The following is a 17,010-nucleotide window of genomic DNA, read 5'->3' as shown; positions in this document are numbered from 1 at the left end:
TATATATATATATATATATATATATATATATATATATATATATTTATATTAATATTGTATACAGAATCTGAATCCTACTTACAAACTAAAAAAATGAGAGTTCATTGAAGACAAACTATTAGGTTAACATGTAAAACTATATCACTTCTTTTGTTGCAATTCTACATTTTTAATAACATATTTTTTACTAATTTGTCATATCGTCAAGTAGGGCTGAGCGGTATGACAAAATGTTCATATCACGGTTATAAAAAAAAATCATATCAGTTTCACGGTATGTTGCTCAGGTTCAGCCACCTTGACATGCTGCTGTGTTGTGCTATGGCCTATTCAAGTGCTGGAATTTACCTGACAACGCTTGAACGCAACATACGCTCCGTTTCATTAGTGCTGTGCTTGGTTATAACTGTCTTGGACTTGGGACGGGTTGTCTTCAGTCAGGAAAATGCGGCCTGGGCCGTGCTCTAGTGTGCTCACCTGTGTGTGTGTGTGTGTGTGTGTGTGTGTGTGTGTGTGTGTGTGTGCGCTTTGTCTGTGTGTGTGTGTGTGTGTGTGCGCGCGCATCGGGGCGAAACGCCGCCGTGCGCGTTACAGAGGGCAGAGGAGAATTGTAAACAGCGGTGCGCCGCTGCTAGTTGCATATAGGGGAAACACTGCTCTTTTAGGTATGAGTTCTTCTGGGTCATCGTGTGCAGTTGCTTCACTTTCAGGACTCTCTCCGGCAGCCATTCTCGCCTCTAAATATTTCTATATGCTCTCACTCTCGTCCGCTCAAGCACACCTGTGGTGTGCAGCAGTGAAATGGGTCCCCACTGAAGCACTTTACCACCGCACACATTCCGGACGTTGTTTGGGCTATTCACCGGTATTGCGGTATATGAAAAAATCCTATCATAACGAAAATAAATACCGGTTTTCGGTACGAACCGGTATACCGCCCAGCCCTATTGTCAAGAATATCGTTATCACATAAATACCCTGAAATATCCTGATATTATTTCAGGGCCATATTGCCCACCCATTCTGAATGCATAAAACAAGGTGCTTGCCTAATCACTCAACAGTATCTAAAACCCCATCTCACGCCTGTCAGAATCAGAATAAGTGTGGCTACGGTTAGTTATTTTTGTAACTTTGCCAAACCCTCAATCAAACAATCACACCCATTTCATACAACCATTAGCCATGTATGCACAGGTGACATAATAGGCAAGGCTTCTTAAAATAAACATTTCTTACTTTTCACATGCACAAATGAGAGCAACATGGTTATAGAATATTTACTGTGTTAATGTTATTTGCTCTTTAACAGAAACTCTACACGCATACTTAGCCTCTTGGTTTTATTTTATTTTATTTTTTTTTAAGCGCAATGCCATTTGTGATTTGAATGCAGCGGTTTTTCAGGCACATTCACCTGTTACTGCTGGCACCAGCACACTTATGGCTTTTCACATGTGACAGCAAACTAAAGTTCCGCCCACAAACACTGCAGCTGTATGGTTTCTCTCCTGTATGAACTCTGATGTGTCTCTTCAATGTTCCTTTTTCACTAAAATGTTTCCCACAGAATGAGCAACTGAATGGTTTCTCCCCTGTATGACTTCTCAAGTGTATAACCAATGTCTTCTTCTGACTAAAACTTTTGTTGCACATTGAGCAGCTGAATGGTTTCTCTCCTGTATGACTTCTCATATGAGTCTTCAAATTGACCTTTGCACTGAAGCTTTTGTTACAAACAGTGCAGGTGAAAGGTTTTTCTCCTGTATGGCTTCTCATGTGGGCATGCAGATTTCCTTTGCATCCAAATCTTTTATCACAAACTGTGCAACCAAATGGCCTTTTGAGGGTGTGGGGCTTATTGTGATTTAAAGCGCTCTCATTTTTCAGTGTGTCTGAACCTGACCCCTGCTCTCTTGTCTCCTTCCAATCATCAGTACTGTCCTCAGTCTCTGATTCACAACAATATAGAGGTAGCACCTGATGACTGTTGTCAGTTGTTTCCATCTGTTGAGCAGAGCTGCAGGCTGGAGGCTCTGCCTCTCTGCTCGCCTCACTTTGTTTTTGATGATGCTGTGAGGACTGAACATTGTCTTCGTCATCTTCACTCTTCACAGAGACAGCAAAGAATGGGAACTTGGTGATATCATCTTCCTCCAGTCCTTGAAGCTGCTCTCCCTGCTGACTGCTCCACACTTCCTCCTGTTCCTCTTTAATGTGCAGAGGCATTGGGTCCTCCTGCTCCAAACTGGTCCGCCACTCATGCCGCTCTTCCTCTTTAACAATCAGTTTTCGGACATCTAGAATGAAACCAGCCAAAACATTAAACCTAAAAACTGTTGAGGTTTCATATTTAGCCTTAATAACAGTTAACATGAGAAAGACTTAAGTATTTCAAGAGGTAAATCAGTTTAGTGAGGCAGAGATAAAACACAGTCATCTTAGATCTGATGACAGAGCAACTAATAGTTATTTGTAATTTTTCCGTAAAATACAAAAAAAGAAAAAGAAAAAAAGTGATTTTCCACTTGACATGTGTGATAGTAATAGCAGGGACCCCCCGCCCCCCCTTGAAGATCAAGTTTTATTGTCTATATAGCGCCAGATCACAACAGAAGTCATTTAAGGTTACCTTTCCTATAGAACAGGTCTATACCTTGTCATGTCCCTTTCTTGGGAATGAGTTCTTTCCCGCTCACTGCCATGTGCCATCAAGCGCGGGGGGGAGGGGTGAGCCCACTCTGAACTACGGGAGCCCAGCAGGGAGCGTCGCACTGTTACCAACGCCTCAGTAAGTAAAGTAGCTATTGGCTGTCCTAAAAGTTGCTAAAAGTCGTTAAATGACGTCAAAGACTAATTTGCATAATTGTCCATATGCATGTAATTGTAATGGCTGCTGTAGGAGAGAAGAATAACATTGTGGGAGAGACAAAAACTGAGTAAAAAACACCCTGAATATGTTTAGAACTACAAATGAACCTTCTTTCAGTGATTTATATTAGACAAAGAAAATTTTACATTTACATCCCGCCCTGACTGTAAGCCAGGTCAGGATCAGCCAGTGGTCGCTCTGCACATGCGCGATTCACTTGCAGTCTAGACATGGAGGGGTTAACAGCTCCTGCTCTGACTGCAGCTGGGAGGGAGGACTGGGCTGCCTGTGAGTGCTTTGGGGCGGGGGAGGGGCCCATGGCAGCATCTGCTGCTCGTTAAGAACAAGAATAATAGAATAAGAACGATACGTGCTTTCACGTCAGAGTCTCCAAAAGTCTCCAATAACATCAGAAAAAGTCGCTAGATTTGTCGCTAGTCGCTTTTTTGAAAAAGAGTCACTAGAGGTCTGAAAAGTTGCTAAATATAGCGACAAAGTAGCTAAGTTGGCAACACTGGAGCATCGGTGGCGGATGTTAAAAAGAAACCTGATTTTCATTAAAACAAATCGACCTAAACTACAAATTCAAATTAATTGATAAAATCGATTTATCGCTCAGCCCTATTTTGATGTAATCAAAGCCTAACCAATATTACATTTTTGTGAATGGTGAACTACATTTCGAGCCAGCAGGTTTGCATCACGGAGTATGTTAAATAACTGACTCAGGGTTACGCTAAACTGGCTTCAAGGCTTACCATACTAGCGATTTCACTTATCCTGCTTTCTAAAATAGGGGCTCGGGCTCAATCAACTCAGAGATCGGGATTAGGCTCAGAGTTTGTTGAGCCCGTTTTCTGGAATAGGGCCCTGGATTTCATCTTCAACTTTTACATTTTTAAACATCAAAGGGTAAGTTTTAAATTTCTAATAACTAATTTAAAACTTACCCTTTGATGTTTAAAAGTTAAAAGTTAAAGATGAAATCCAGGGCCCTATGGCCCAGCATCCACCATAAATTTCTAATAATTATTTTATGGTGGATGCTGGGCCATGCATTATTCAGGTAGGCTCAAGGAAAAATATTTGTACCTTTGGGGAAGGTCAAAATAAAATTAAAAACAAAAACAAAAACAAAAACAAAAAAGTTTAAAAAACAAACAAGGAAGTCACTCCTCAGCCAGCCCCTCCTTTGATAAGTAAAGAACAGTCACTTTGTGCAGATGTCAACGTCTTCAAATGTCTTTGTCAAAATTTAAAGATATTCTGTTTACCATTATACAAGACTAAGACTTGGATCAACAATTCTGTTACTCTTTTGCTACTACCAAATTAACTTAATATGATTCAGTACTTTTCTGCACGTTGAGCCATGCTCTTCTATGTCACTCCATCTTTAAATCTTACTTTGAGCTTTTATTCTGAAGGACTAAATCATTAACTTCCGAACTGGTAACTTAAAATTCAACACAGCTGCGGGAGGCTAACAGCCTCACATGCTACACTCTGTCGCGTTATTCACATTATTCTGTTAGCCATTTTAAAGCTAGGACTGTGTAAAGCTAAGTTAAAAATGTTACAGCTGTCACTGCATGAAAGCAGTGAATTCGGCTGAAGGAACTACGGACCTGCTTTGTTTGTGTGGATGTCAGGTTTGACAACATCCTCCAACAGCCTGCGCTGGCGCTCGATCTGTTCTTCGTAGTTTGAGATGGTTTTTTCTAGCAACCCGAAGATGTCTTCTACCGCCACAGTAAGGCGCTGGTTAATAAAAGCTCTCAGCGTTTGAATAGTGGACATTTTTTCACAATCACCGATTAGAGAGCAGTGAACGGTGGGGTTTCCGTTTTTGCCTCCGATAACTGCCGCTCCGCCCGCTGTTTGACAAGCCTGGAGCCCCTCCTTCACTCCGTCCCTCCCTCTGTCCGCTGCTACAACATCTCTCTCTCTCTCTCTCACGCACACACACACACACACACACACACACACACACAGTCTCTCTCTCTCTCTCTCTCTCTCTCCAGCTCCAAAGTAACAAATATTTTTGGCTGGACTGCAGAGGCAAGGTTAAGTCAGTTACAATGTCAGAATAGGTGCCACCACCCTTATGAAAGTATAGGTGGAAACAAGACACTGATTGAAATGGAAGTGAATATTACATGTTAAAATGTCGACGTGACTGTGGCCACAACAACAAAATTCTCCCTTTGGTAATCAGTGCTGATATCTGTGAAGCTTAACTCTGATAGTGGCCAACGGCTGCGCAGCTTCCACCAGTCATACTGGATTTCGACTGACCGAAGCTGAAGAGAGGAGAGGAGGGTTGTGTTAAATTGAGAGAAAGGAAGTTTAAACAGTGGGATTAACTCCAGAAAGCGGGTCTCTTCTGCTGTGGGACTGTGTGTAATTGACCCTTTGCAAAGCCCTGCCTCTTTGCGATGGTCTGTCAGGCTGTGGGAGCTAGCATTGTGCCCACACTGTAACTAACTGCACGCCCTGGTGAAATATTATCACATTTTTGGAAAAACGAAAAAGCAATTCCAGGGTAAGCAGACAGAGGGGTCAATAACATAAGTTTGAAGGATATATCCAGGATGTCATACTGACTCAACTGCCAAAACAGGTTAAAAAGATTTAAACAGGACAGTATAAAAGTGAACCACCACATCACTGGTGATCGGACAGAAGAAAATAAATATAAAGGGAAACTTTGCAGATTCTAAACCAGCTGTGTGGCATCACAGTGTGTGCAGATGAACAGTGTGTGGCTTCCCCCTGTGCCACCGCCAGTGGTCGGACCTCCACCACCAAACTATCGAAGGCAAACACCGTTCTTCTGCACACACTGTGATGCCACATACCTAGTTTAATATCTGCAAAGTTTTCCTGCTTCCTTTTACTGGTCCCTCTGGAGCAAGGTTGATCTTTATTATTATTATTTTATGTGTTATAATCATTAAAAAGCAAAATCAGCATGTGTATACATTCAGTAGGCTATACCTCCTGTGGTTCGATGGCTAACCCTACACATTTCAGGGTTTGATTTTGTTTTTGGAACAGGGAAGAAACGTATATCTTTTTCCAACCTCTCCAGGTAACAACTTTAATTAATAAATGACTGGCAGAAAATGCATGACCCTACCTCCACCATAAATTAGTTATCAGATTTTTAAAACTGACCTTTTGATGTTTGAAAGTTAAAAGTTGAAGATGAAATCCTGGAATTGAAAAAAAGCCTTTGTTTTTCACTCTTGTCGTGCAGGCTGGTTAGTTCATGCAAATAGTTTATTTTTGGCCGAATTGTAATGAGACATAGGATAAAGTAATTCTAAAGAAATATAATTTTAAGCTCAGATTTGGTTATGCTTTAATTACTGATGGAAGCTTTCATTGCACCTAATGTGTCCCACGACCATTGGAAATGTGAAAATACAATAATAATTTCTGTTTTGCAGTTTGTGGCTACGATAAATGGTGTAATTTTGGCAATTTTAAGAAAACACATCTTCTAAACCTGCCCAGGTTTGTTTTCTTAAAAAATCTTCGGTGAAATAAATACAAAATACAATCACTTAAATTTGTATGCCCCTCCCCTAAGCCAAAATACAAACATAAGTCCCTCCCCAGTGCTAAAAGAATTATTTGACATGCCTCCCCCTTTTTGCATCACCCCTCCCCCCTCATAAGTAATTTACAGTCCCTAAGATCAAAGGTGGGAATTTTTTCCTATTTGCTGACATTGTGTAGACAAAATAATCAGCAGGTCAATCAGTATTTGAAAATGATAGTTAGTTACAGCCCTAGTCCCTGGTCATCTGTGTGTCATGTGCTGTGTGTTAAGTTCTGTTAATTAAAGCATTTTTTCCATGAAATGAGAAAATAATATCCACGCACTGATGTCTTATACTCAATTATTCTTTTATGGACACAGCCATGTTTCAACGATTCTGTGAAAACAGGAATATTCATTTGGATCTTGTTAAAATTTATAATTAAAGTAGGAAAATTTGAATATCATTACAACTAGAGCCAAACCAATGTATCTGCCCAGTCAATTTAAAGGTCTAGCTCCAGTTGTAATAATATTAATATATTGTAGATATATCACTACCTTTGTATATGCTGGCTGATATGGAAGAACAGTATGCATTACAGAAATGCCAAACTTGGTTTGAGGTAATCCGGAAACAGTATAACCATCACAAATATGTTTGTCCACCTCCATCAGAGAACACTAACAAGTTGTTTTTTAAACTGTAAAACTCAGTAGGCTATGTATCTTGGACACAACTCTTTAAATACCAATAATACTAATTATAGCTGCTGTACAGCAATGGTAGGGGCCGGGCAATTTTAGGCAAATTTAAGCAATTCTGAGCAACAAGAGGCAGAATAGGAAAACAACAAGAAAGCTGCCATAACAATGTACATTTTGCATCAGTTGCGGCTTGAACTCTCAACCTCTGACACCAAGGAGCATTCTTCTACCTGACTGAGCTAATTAGCAAGTGATGACTCAATCTGTGGGATCACAAATAGACTAAACCAGCCACCAGGATGACAGCAGCTGTCAAGGCAGATTTCAAACTGCTGTCATAAATTCAGTTATCAAGACAAAAATCTGAAAATAGACATCTTGCATCTGGACAGCATGGAGATGTTGTTAATTTGTTTTTAACAATGACTGATTTACTCCATAAGTGAAAAACTGATGTGTAAAGATGCTCTATTCCCATTGACAGTAATGGTTCACATGAGGACAGAATTCAAAATGCTGTCAAAAATTCAGTTTTTGATATAGAATTCTGATATTCGCCAAATATCATCTACCATGACTCCAAAAATTTTTTTTTTTTTTTTCATGAACACTGAAAACTTATTTAGCAAGAATTTGCATGTATATGTTTACAGTACCATTTACAGTCAAACATTTTGATGCACTGTAGGCTCAATTTTTGATAAATCAAAAATCTGAGAAACATACTTTGTGTAGGACAGTCTGAAGATGCTCTGTAGCAAGTTTGGTGTCAATTGAGCAAAAATTGAGGGAGGAGATAGGTTTAAGAAATTTTACAGTTTTTTGAGAAAAAAAACCAGTGATGGACTTAGTAGTTTGCAATAAGTTTAATGTGCAAAACTTTCTCCAGTACTGGGGCTACATTTTGGTGAAAGTTGTGAAGTTCTAGCACAAATGGTCGATTTGTTGTGAATTTTAGAGTTTTGAACTTTAGACACTTGCTGTAGCACCACCATAAGGACTACTGACTTGTGTTTGGAGGTGAGCAAATCTGGCATAGGACTGGACCTTTGTGCAAAGTTTGGTGATTTTTTGCACATGGGAAGTAGGATTTCCTTGGAAGAAGAAGAAGAAGAAGAAGAAGAAGAAGAAGAAGAAGAAGAAGAAAGAACGAGCAGGAAAACAAGAGGGTCCTGGCAGGACTGCCTGCCTGGCCCCTCATAATCGAAGGGATCCACATCAAGTCTGTTTGTTTTTACTGTGTGTCAATGTCAAAAAAAAAAGACAAAAAAAAAGGAAAATGTTATGTCCCGATTTGCATCCAACTTTAATCCAATTGGCCTGATGGTGGCGCTATTATTAACAACCAAAAAGGTGAAAACTTTGAAAGGCCACACCCTTCATATCGTGAGTTCGATTGACTTGAAATTTGAAACACACCTACATTTAAATGTGCTGTACAAAACAAAAATGGACAATGAAGTCTTTTGTATCTTAGCTAGATGCTGTGGTGTGTGGCATTTATGTAGGCTACATACGTGTCCCTATACAAATAAACATTAAAGGAGCTGTATGTAAGAATGTGGCCAAAACGGTTACTGCACTCAAATTCAAAATACTGCCGCGAGTCCCCCACAGATTCGAGGTTGCTGGACAGCGGCACGCTGGAGACTGATTTGTTTGCCCACGGGCGGCTGCCGTGGCAGGGCCGCATCGCCGTGTCCTTGATCTTCGGTTTTCCAGCGGACCATTCGAGCAAGTCCGGCTTCTCTGTTGCTAACGCTGCTGCCGGGATACAGCTGAGGAGGAGCCGGCTGCTAATGCTATGTACTGGGACACTGCTAATGCTGCTTGCCGTGCTGCTATAGCTCAGTCGTAACTGTAACTGATGCTGAGACTCTACTGACTGCGTGACTGGTAGACGGCGGTGGGTGGAGCAATAGGCCAAAACACTAATTCAAAACATAAACATGATTTGCGGACCGTAAATTTTTTTTTTAAATGCGAATATTCTGGCTGTACTATTGTTGTCGGTGAGATCAGTATGTTATATGAACATTATTCCTTAGTCTCTGTGACATATTAGGAGGATTTTATGACTATTTGCTTTAGATTTCTTACATATAGCTCCTTTAAATAAATAAATGGATTTCTCTGAATTTGCACAATGTAAAAAAAAAAGCTATGTGACATCTACATTTTGGATCTTGACTGCATTAATGCCTAATGTGGAATATAGCAATGCAGGACAGAGCTACACAATTCTACTACAAATGAAAAAAACGACCAACCAAAAAACCTACATGAGTAAATAATTATAAATACAGTTAATGTAATGAAAGAAGAAAAAGTCCAGTTTTATTCTCCCTTTCTGCAGCACAGTAATCTGTGCTGCACTGTAATCTGCAGCACAGTCAGGACCTGCTTGGCCTTTATCATTCACTTTGCCTTGCATGTGGAAGCATTTTGTGACCTGTTTTCACCAGCAGGGGGCCCTGTTTACTGTAAGATGTGTTGAGTGTTGTCCTGTGACAGCAGCTGGAATTGACTTCACTTTATCAGCTCCTTTACACAAAGCCAAAAGCTCTGGATAAGTTCAGCTCAGTCAGTACAATCACACAACTAGAATAGAATGAGAGGCTGTACAAATGATGGGTATATTAAACACTTAAAAGCTAAGGTTTCTGCAACCAAAACAGAGAGGAAAGAAGTAAATGCCTAATGATGCATTTCTAATTCTCTTGGAGTTAATTGTTGGTTTAATTTTCTAATATAAGGCTACAGATGGTATACTTTATATTTGAATTATCATTACAAAGTCACCCCATGCTGCTGTGAGCTGCAGAGATTGAATATGAATGTAAAAGGATTTACACTGTTATAATTCTTGGCGGAAAATGAAAGAAATTTAGTGCAAATGAAAAATGCAGCTGTAATCATCATCAAAACCTAACTGTAGCAAACAGTAAACTATTCCTCCGTGTATTAGAAGCTAAGTTATAACACTGGAATGGGCACATCGAAAGTCCAGAACAGCAGAATGATTTAACTGATCTACAAAGATATGCTTTGCTCCTTTGGCTCTTGTAAACTCAGTACTTTTGTCCACATCATAATGCTGTTGGAAAAAAGTAAATCACTCTTCTCATTACTGGTTATAACCCAAAGTTTTTTTTCCCCTATATGTTTATTGTCATTTTCTTATGTTTGATTATGTTATTGACAACACCAAAGAAACACATCACAACAATACAACAGTTTGAAACTAAAATAACATACATTACACAGTCATACACTCACACACTTTGCTTTCATAGATATCAGGTGCAATACCAATATATCAAAATATTTCCCTACATTTTTTTTACAATATCCGATGAGGTAATGCTTATGTTTCATCCTTTCATAATGTTAATGTCTGGATCCCAGAGCTGAAAAAAGTGTTTCCGCTTGCCCTCACAAATGTAAGTTAGTCTTTCCAGACCAATACACTGATGAGGCTCTTCCAACATAATACAATATCTCTGCTGGTTTGGAGAGGTCCAAAGTCCAGACGTTTAATGTGTTTCAATGTTTGAAAGAAGTCCTCTGGGCATATTTTAAGCACATGCAGTTTGGCATCTTAGTATTACACATGTCTGACAAACATTTTATAACATCTTTCCAGAAGTTTTGAATTTTTGGACATTCCCATTGACCGCGAAATAGAATACCTGTCTCATTAAAGCACTTATTACCATTATCAGTAATGTTAGCAGACATATGATGAAGTTTGAATGAATGTATGATTTTTTTTTTTATTTCAGTTAAATACATCTGGAGAAATAAAGATTATTTCACACAAATTTTCTCACAGTCAACAACCGAAAAGCAACAGGCTTATTTTTGTATCTACCAAAAGAAAACCCAGAATGCCAACAATAATAAAGACAGGAAATAAATAGATTTAAATATAAATACAGTATATTGTACCTTATAATCCTCAATTATTTTACATTTTAAGGCTTTTTTAAAATCCAACAGAGAGCAACACAGTTTGAAATCACTGAGTCCATTCCATAGTTTGACTCCCAAAACTGAAACACATCTGTATTTTACATTTGTTCTCACTTTACATGTTTCATAAATATCACCTGAACAAAATAAATTTGTATCATCAGCAAATGTTACGGATTTCAACATATTAGATATCGTTCAAATATCATTTAAATAAAGTAGAAATAACTTAGGCCCCAATATCAAACCTTGTGGAACACCACAGCTTACTCTTCTAAGACGTGATTCAGTATTATTGATTTTTACATACTGAAACCCTTTATTTGAATAACTTCTTAACAAAAGCTGTGCAACACCTCTTAGTTTTCACATTTTTGAAGAAGTAGGGAATGATCAATTGTATCAAACGCTTTATGTTAATTAATAAATACACCTGTAGTATGCTGTTTCTTTTTTTTTTGTAATTAACAGTTTATTATTTTTCAAACAAATACAAGCGACAAACAAGTGAACGACAGAACAAAACAGACAGAAACACAAAGACAAAAACACACCAGCCACCACACTGACACTGCTCAACAATCAATTACACATCAAGTACAAATCACTGGCATAATCACAGCAGCAGGTTAACCATCAGCTCACGGTCAGCCAGTCCGTAAAGGGGCTCCATGTGGACATATATTGATCCAATCTATCTAGTAGAGAGTACGACACCCTCTCATAAGCAGCAAGTTGTGCCATTGTTGTAGTCCATTCTTCATAGGGGGGTGGATGTTTTTTCCTCCAGTGTCTTAGTAATATCCGTTTAGCTGTTGTGAGAGCCAGAATAATCCACCTTTTCTCAAAACATGAAAAGTCTTTGTCCTGAAGCTCCGTGGTCGATCCCAAGATGGACAGTTTTGCAGAAATTTGAAACTTTTTGTGCAAGACTTCAAATATAATATGATGAATGTTATTCCACCAGTCTTTAAGTGCTGGACATGTCCAGAGTATATGTAATATAGAGGCACCGCTTCCACCGCATCTCCAACAAGAGTCTACTGGTATTAAGTTCCATTTATAAAGTTGTTCCGGTGTCCGATGCCATCTATGTATTATTTTCAATTGAATGAACCTATTACCCATTTCTTTGTACATTGTATTAATGTTCTTTAAGCATGATTCCCAATCCTCAGGAGATATGCATATCTCTAAATCCCCTGCCCAGTGCTTCTTAACCTTGAGTAAAGGGTCACATAGTTGTTCCTGTAATAAACCATTAATCTTAAGGGTAATGCCCCTGCCTGAGCTTGATCTAATCAGCAGATCTTCAATTGGACTGCCTGTAGGGCAGGTAAGCGGGCCTCCTAACCATTTAGACAAGGCACTTTGTATTTGGACATACCTCCAGTATTGATGATAAGGTAATTTGTATCTATCCCGTACTTGGTTGAAACTTAAAAATTGTTTGGTATTGCTATCAAATAAATGTAAAATATAAAGTATCCCTGCTTTTTGCCAAACAGTCCAGTTAACTGTTTTTCCCCCAATTAGAATTCGTTTGTGGGATAGTATGTAATAAATCACAGGTGCAGTCATCATTTTAACAGAATGTATTTTCCCCCACAGTGAGAGGTGGATTTTAGTTCACCTACTAAAATCTGATTTCATTTTCTGAAGCAATGGGTTAATGTTCTCTCGGACCATATCTTTATAATCAGGAGTTATTCGAATGCCTAAATATTTGATGCCTTTCGAAGCCCAGCGAAATTTCCATCGATGGAAAAGAGTAGATGGGCAATAACCTGATATTGGCATGGCCTCAGATTTGTCCCAATTAATACGATATCCAGATAACACTGTGAACTCTTCAATACAGTTTAATAATGTAGGTATGGATTTTTCTGGTTGAGTTAGTAGCACTAACATGTCATCTGCATACAGTAAAAGTTTGTGATGGACACTGCCCACTGTAATCCCATGTATATCTAAATTATTCCTCAGTTTCTGCGCTAAAGGCTCCGAGGCAAGCACGAACAAGCCCGGACTCAAGGGACAACCTTGTCTTGTGGACCTATGTAGCTGGAATGGATCAGATATGAGACCATTTGTTAGAACACAAGCATAGAGGGGATCGTATAGAGTTTTGATCCATGTAATAAAATTTTTCATAAAGCCAAATCTTTCAAGTGTTTTGAAAAGATAACTCCATTCAACGCAAATACTGTAAATTGATTAGCCGTCTAATATCATCGGAGCTATAGCGATTTGGGATGAAGCCTGATTGGTCCATGTGAATTATACTTCCAGTGACTTTTGACAAGCGAATTGCTAGTATTTTTGCTAAGATCTTTTGATCACAATTGAGTAGTGAAATGGGTCGATAGCTGCTAGGGTCTAACTCGTCTTTCCCCTTTTTGTGAATAAAAGATATGACTGCAGTGTGCATAGACTGTGGTAAGGTACCAGCTTTAAATGCATCGGAGTAAACTTGGAGCAATATAGGACTTATAATATCTTCAAATGCTCTATAAAAATCAGCAGGCAGTCCATCCAGCCCGGGAGATTTATTAGGTGGCATGCTTCTGATTGCTTGAGAGAGCTCCTCTAATTTGATTGGTACTTCTAAAAAGTCTCTGTCTCTGTCCGTTAATTGTGGGAGATTAAGATCAGCAAAAAAACTATCTAGTTTTTGTTTATCTAGATCACCCTGTGATGAATAAAGAGTATTATAAAAGGATCTAAAACTCTCATTTACTGCTTAGAGGAGGTAGAGATACGTCCATCTGGCTGCCGCGTGCCAGCTATATAGTTCATACTGTCCTGTTGCTTTAAGCGGTAGGCCAATAGGCGACCAGGTCTTTCCCCCATCTCCCAGTATGTCTGCTTGGTTCGAAATAAGGCATATTCAGCTTTTTTATGGTATAATTTATTTAATTGAAATTTAGTGGCAATTATTTTGTTTAATGTGGTCCTATCCCCGGTCCGAGAGTATGAGACTTCAAGCGTTTTAAGTTCAGTCTCTAATTTGTTGGATTCCTCATTAGCCAATCTCTTTTTGAAAGAAGCATATGAAATAATTCTCCCCCTCCAATAAGCTTTCAAGGTATCCCACCAGATAGAAATGGTGCTGTCCTGCTTATTATTTGTTTCCTTAAAAAGTGATGTTTCATTCCGTATCATCTCAAGGAATTTATTATCTTTCAGCAGGGATACATTTAAGCGCCATCTCTGGCTTTTAGGTGTCTGTGAAAATTTTGTTAGACAGAGGAATACTGGAGCATGATCTGAGATGATTATATTACCTATATCCGAACTAAGAGAATAATCAACTAATGATTGGGAGATTAGAAAATAATCAATCCTTGTGTAAACGTTGTGGGGAGAAGAAAAAAATGAGTAATCTCGCCCATCTGGGTGTATTAATCTCCAAATATCTTTTAGACCCAAATCAGCGGTAAGTTGTCTGATAGCAGCTGCCGATCTGCTTTCTGTATTGCGTCTAGGTAATGATCTATCGAGATCCTGATCTAATATTTGGTTGAAATCTCCACCTAGTATTATCTGAATATCACCAAGGTCCAAGAGAAGCTGTGATAAGTTGTGAAAAAATTCTGGTGTGTCAAAATTAGGTGCGTAGATATTACAAAGAGCAATGGGCGTATCTAATACTTGACCGCACACTATTACATATCGACCATCTGAGTCTGTTACCACGTTTGTTTCATTAAAGTTAACTGCCTTATTAATCAAGATGGAAACCCCTCTGCTTTTGCCAGTTCCTGGGCTTGAGAAGACCTTCCCCACCCACGAACATCTCAGCTTCAAAGATTCCTTCATGTTTAAATGCGTTTAGTATGCTGTTTCTTATCTACTGCTGATGCTTTATTTTCTAGAAAGTCCATCACTGCTAAAGATGTTGATTTCTCAAGTTGTCAAGTCTTTTTACAGACAGTTTTTCAAGTATTTTAGAAAACTGAGGTAGCAGAGACACAGGTCTATAATTTGATACAATATGCTTATCACCATTTTTATGGATTGGAACCTCCTTGGCAATTTTCATTTTATCAGGAAAAGTTCCTGTAAGAAAAAGGATTTATGACATATATAAGTAAATGGTTTGACAGGAGTTATGTACATTTGCATTAATCATTTATTTAAACCTTGTATTAATTGTCTGTTTTTGTGCTTTTAAGCAAGCCACATTCCAATCTCGCAAATTAATATCTCCTTTTATATAAATTTTCCAGGGATTGAGTTTGTCTAAAGTTGATTCTGTACTATATGCCACTAAATGTGCTTTAATATTTAAATACAAGGCCATTCCTTTCCAAATTTGTGAGTGTTATTTCCTTCAGTTTTTATGTGGTGGTGGTTTTCTCATTGTTTGTTTAAATTTTGATGACATGTAGCTTTTTGAATGTAGGTATTTAAAGACATGTTTATACCATAAACTAAATCCTTCATCATTTTTACCAGGTGCAAACTGTTCATTACCCCAAATAGGAGTAAACTGACACACTGCATATCACCTACATGTTTAGTGAAAAAATAATCTCTTTTTTTTTGTTCTGTACAGCACACTGTTAGAAACTGGCTTTTTTCTCTTTTTGTCTTTTTTGCAATGACTATATTGATTTCTGCCATAACTGGACACTATGAAGTGTATTATTTTATTATAGACTACTCTAAAAAATTAAATGCACACTTAAATCACACATCAGTTATTGATGAATGAATTATTTAAGTTGAAAATCTTTACTGATGTACACTACATAATTTATTGAGAACAAAATGATGAAACAACAGTCAGTAGAAACCAGTCATCAACCCATTGAGGGCTGGATTGAAAATTACACTGAAAATCAAAGTTAAAAATTGAAATCACAGGCTAATCCAAATTGCATGATTTTTATCACAGCAACTCATAATGTCACTCAGTAGTGTATACAGCCTCGACGTGCCTAATGGCTTGATGCCCTTCTATGGTGCTGTCCAGCTCTCCTTTTATAACAGCCGGTCTCCTGGTGTCTCCTCCATGCTCTTGAGACTGTGCTGGGAGTAATGGCAAACCTTCTTGCGACCGCACGTATGGATGTGTCTTTCTGTGGCCACCACACACAAAACCATTCTCTTTTTGGAGGTTTTCTTGATTTTGCCTCTCCATTGCACCTGTTGTCACTTTGATTTGCACCAAAGCAGGTGAAACTGATTCACAATCACTTTTGTCCTGTCTGTTTGTATTCTCTGAAGCTCTATTCACTAGCAAGGACCATACCACAACAATATGTTGTTTAAATGTTTAATTGTAGATCAGGAGGTATTAGTTGTTGAGGACTGGAGAATGGATTTAAGTGGGGGTTGAAGGTGGAAGAGGGATGTCTTCTGTGAAGTTGATCTGGGAGGATGTACTGGAGATAGAGACTCAGTGTGGGGGTTCCGTCTTAAGTGTTTTTTCCACCCGAGCTGATTACAGGCCTCCAAAAGAGTCAGATTTAAAGTGAACTGAGTTGAACATGGATCGTTAAGATTGTTGCAGATGTAGGAGCAATATGCCTGAGATGACCAGTGGCCAAGGATCTGGATTGTTTGATCTGAGATGCCCAGGCAGGCTGCTGTGAATGCTGCACCAATGTGGATAGAATGGCTTGAGTGGTATTTTGAAGATATGACTAAAATGCAGAGGACTTTGTGAGATGTTTCTGTAACCAGAATAGAGTGGCCTTTTTTCCTGTTTAGGTGAGAGAGATTGAGTGTTGAGATGATGGTTTGACTGCATACCCGGAGCTGATGTATTTGGTCAGTGGCTTGTATGGGCTGAGATAGGAGTCGAGGCGTTAAATGTAGATAGGAAAAGCAACTCCCAGTTGGTCTATTTTGCTCCTTTGGAGTGTTAATATGAGGAAGTCAGAAGTGTGAATGG

General features: G+C 38.7%; 1 protein-coding gene across 1 annotated transcript; it reads right to left on the bottom strand.

Moving 5' to 3' along the window:
• Positions 1-1,338: 1,338 nt before the first annotated feature.
• Positions 1,339-4,735, bottom strand: LOC125887558 (zinc finger protein 180-like). The gene is made up of 2 exons (XM_049574501.1): positions 4,501-4,735; positions 1,339-2,300 (listed from the first exon to the last, which is right to left on the bottom strand). The coding sequence occupies exons 1-2, from the start codon at positions 4,670-4,672 to the stop codon at positions 1,414-1,416; spliced, it is 1,059 nt and encodes a 352-aa protein (XP_049430458.1). The 5' UTR covers positions 4,673-4,735; the 3' UTR covers positions 1,339-1,413.
• Between the last annotated feature and the right edge of the window lie 12,275 nt (positions 4,736-17,010).

This window comes from Epinephelus fuscoguttatus, linkage group LG4 (genome assembly GCF_011397635.1).
Source record: "Epinephelus fuscoguttatus linkage group LG4, E.fuscoguttatus.final_Chr_v1".
Taxonomy (NCBI): Eukaryota; Metazoa; Chordata; class Actinopteri; order Perciformes; family Serranidae; genus Epinephelus; species Epinephelus fuscoguttatus.
This window is presented reverse-complemented; position numbering and strand designations above follow the sequence as displayed.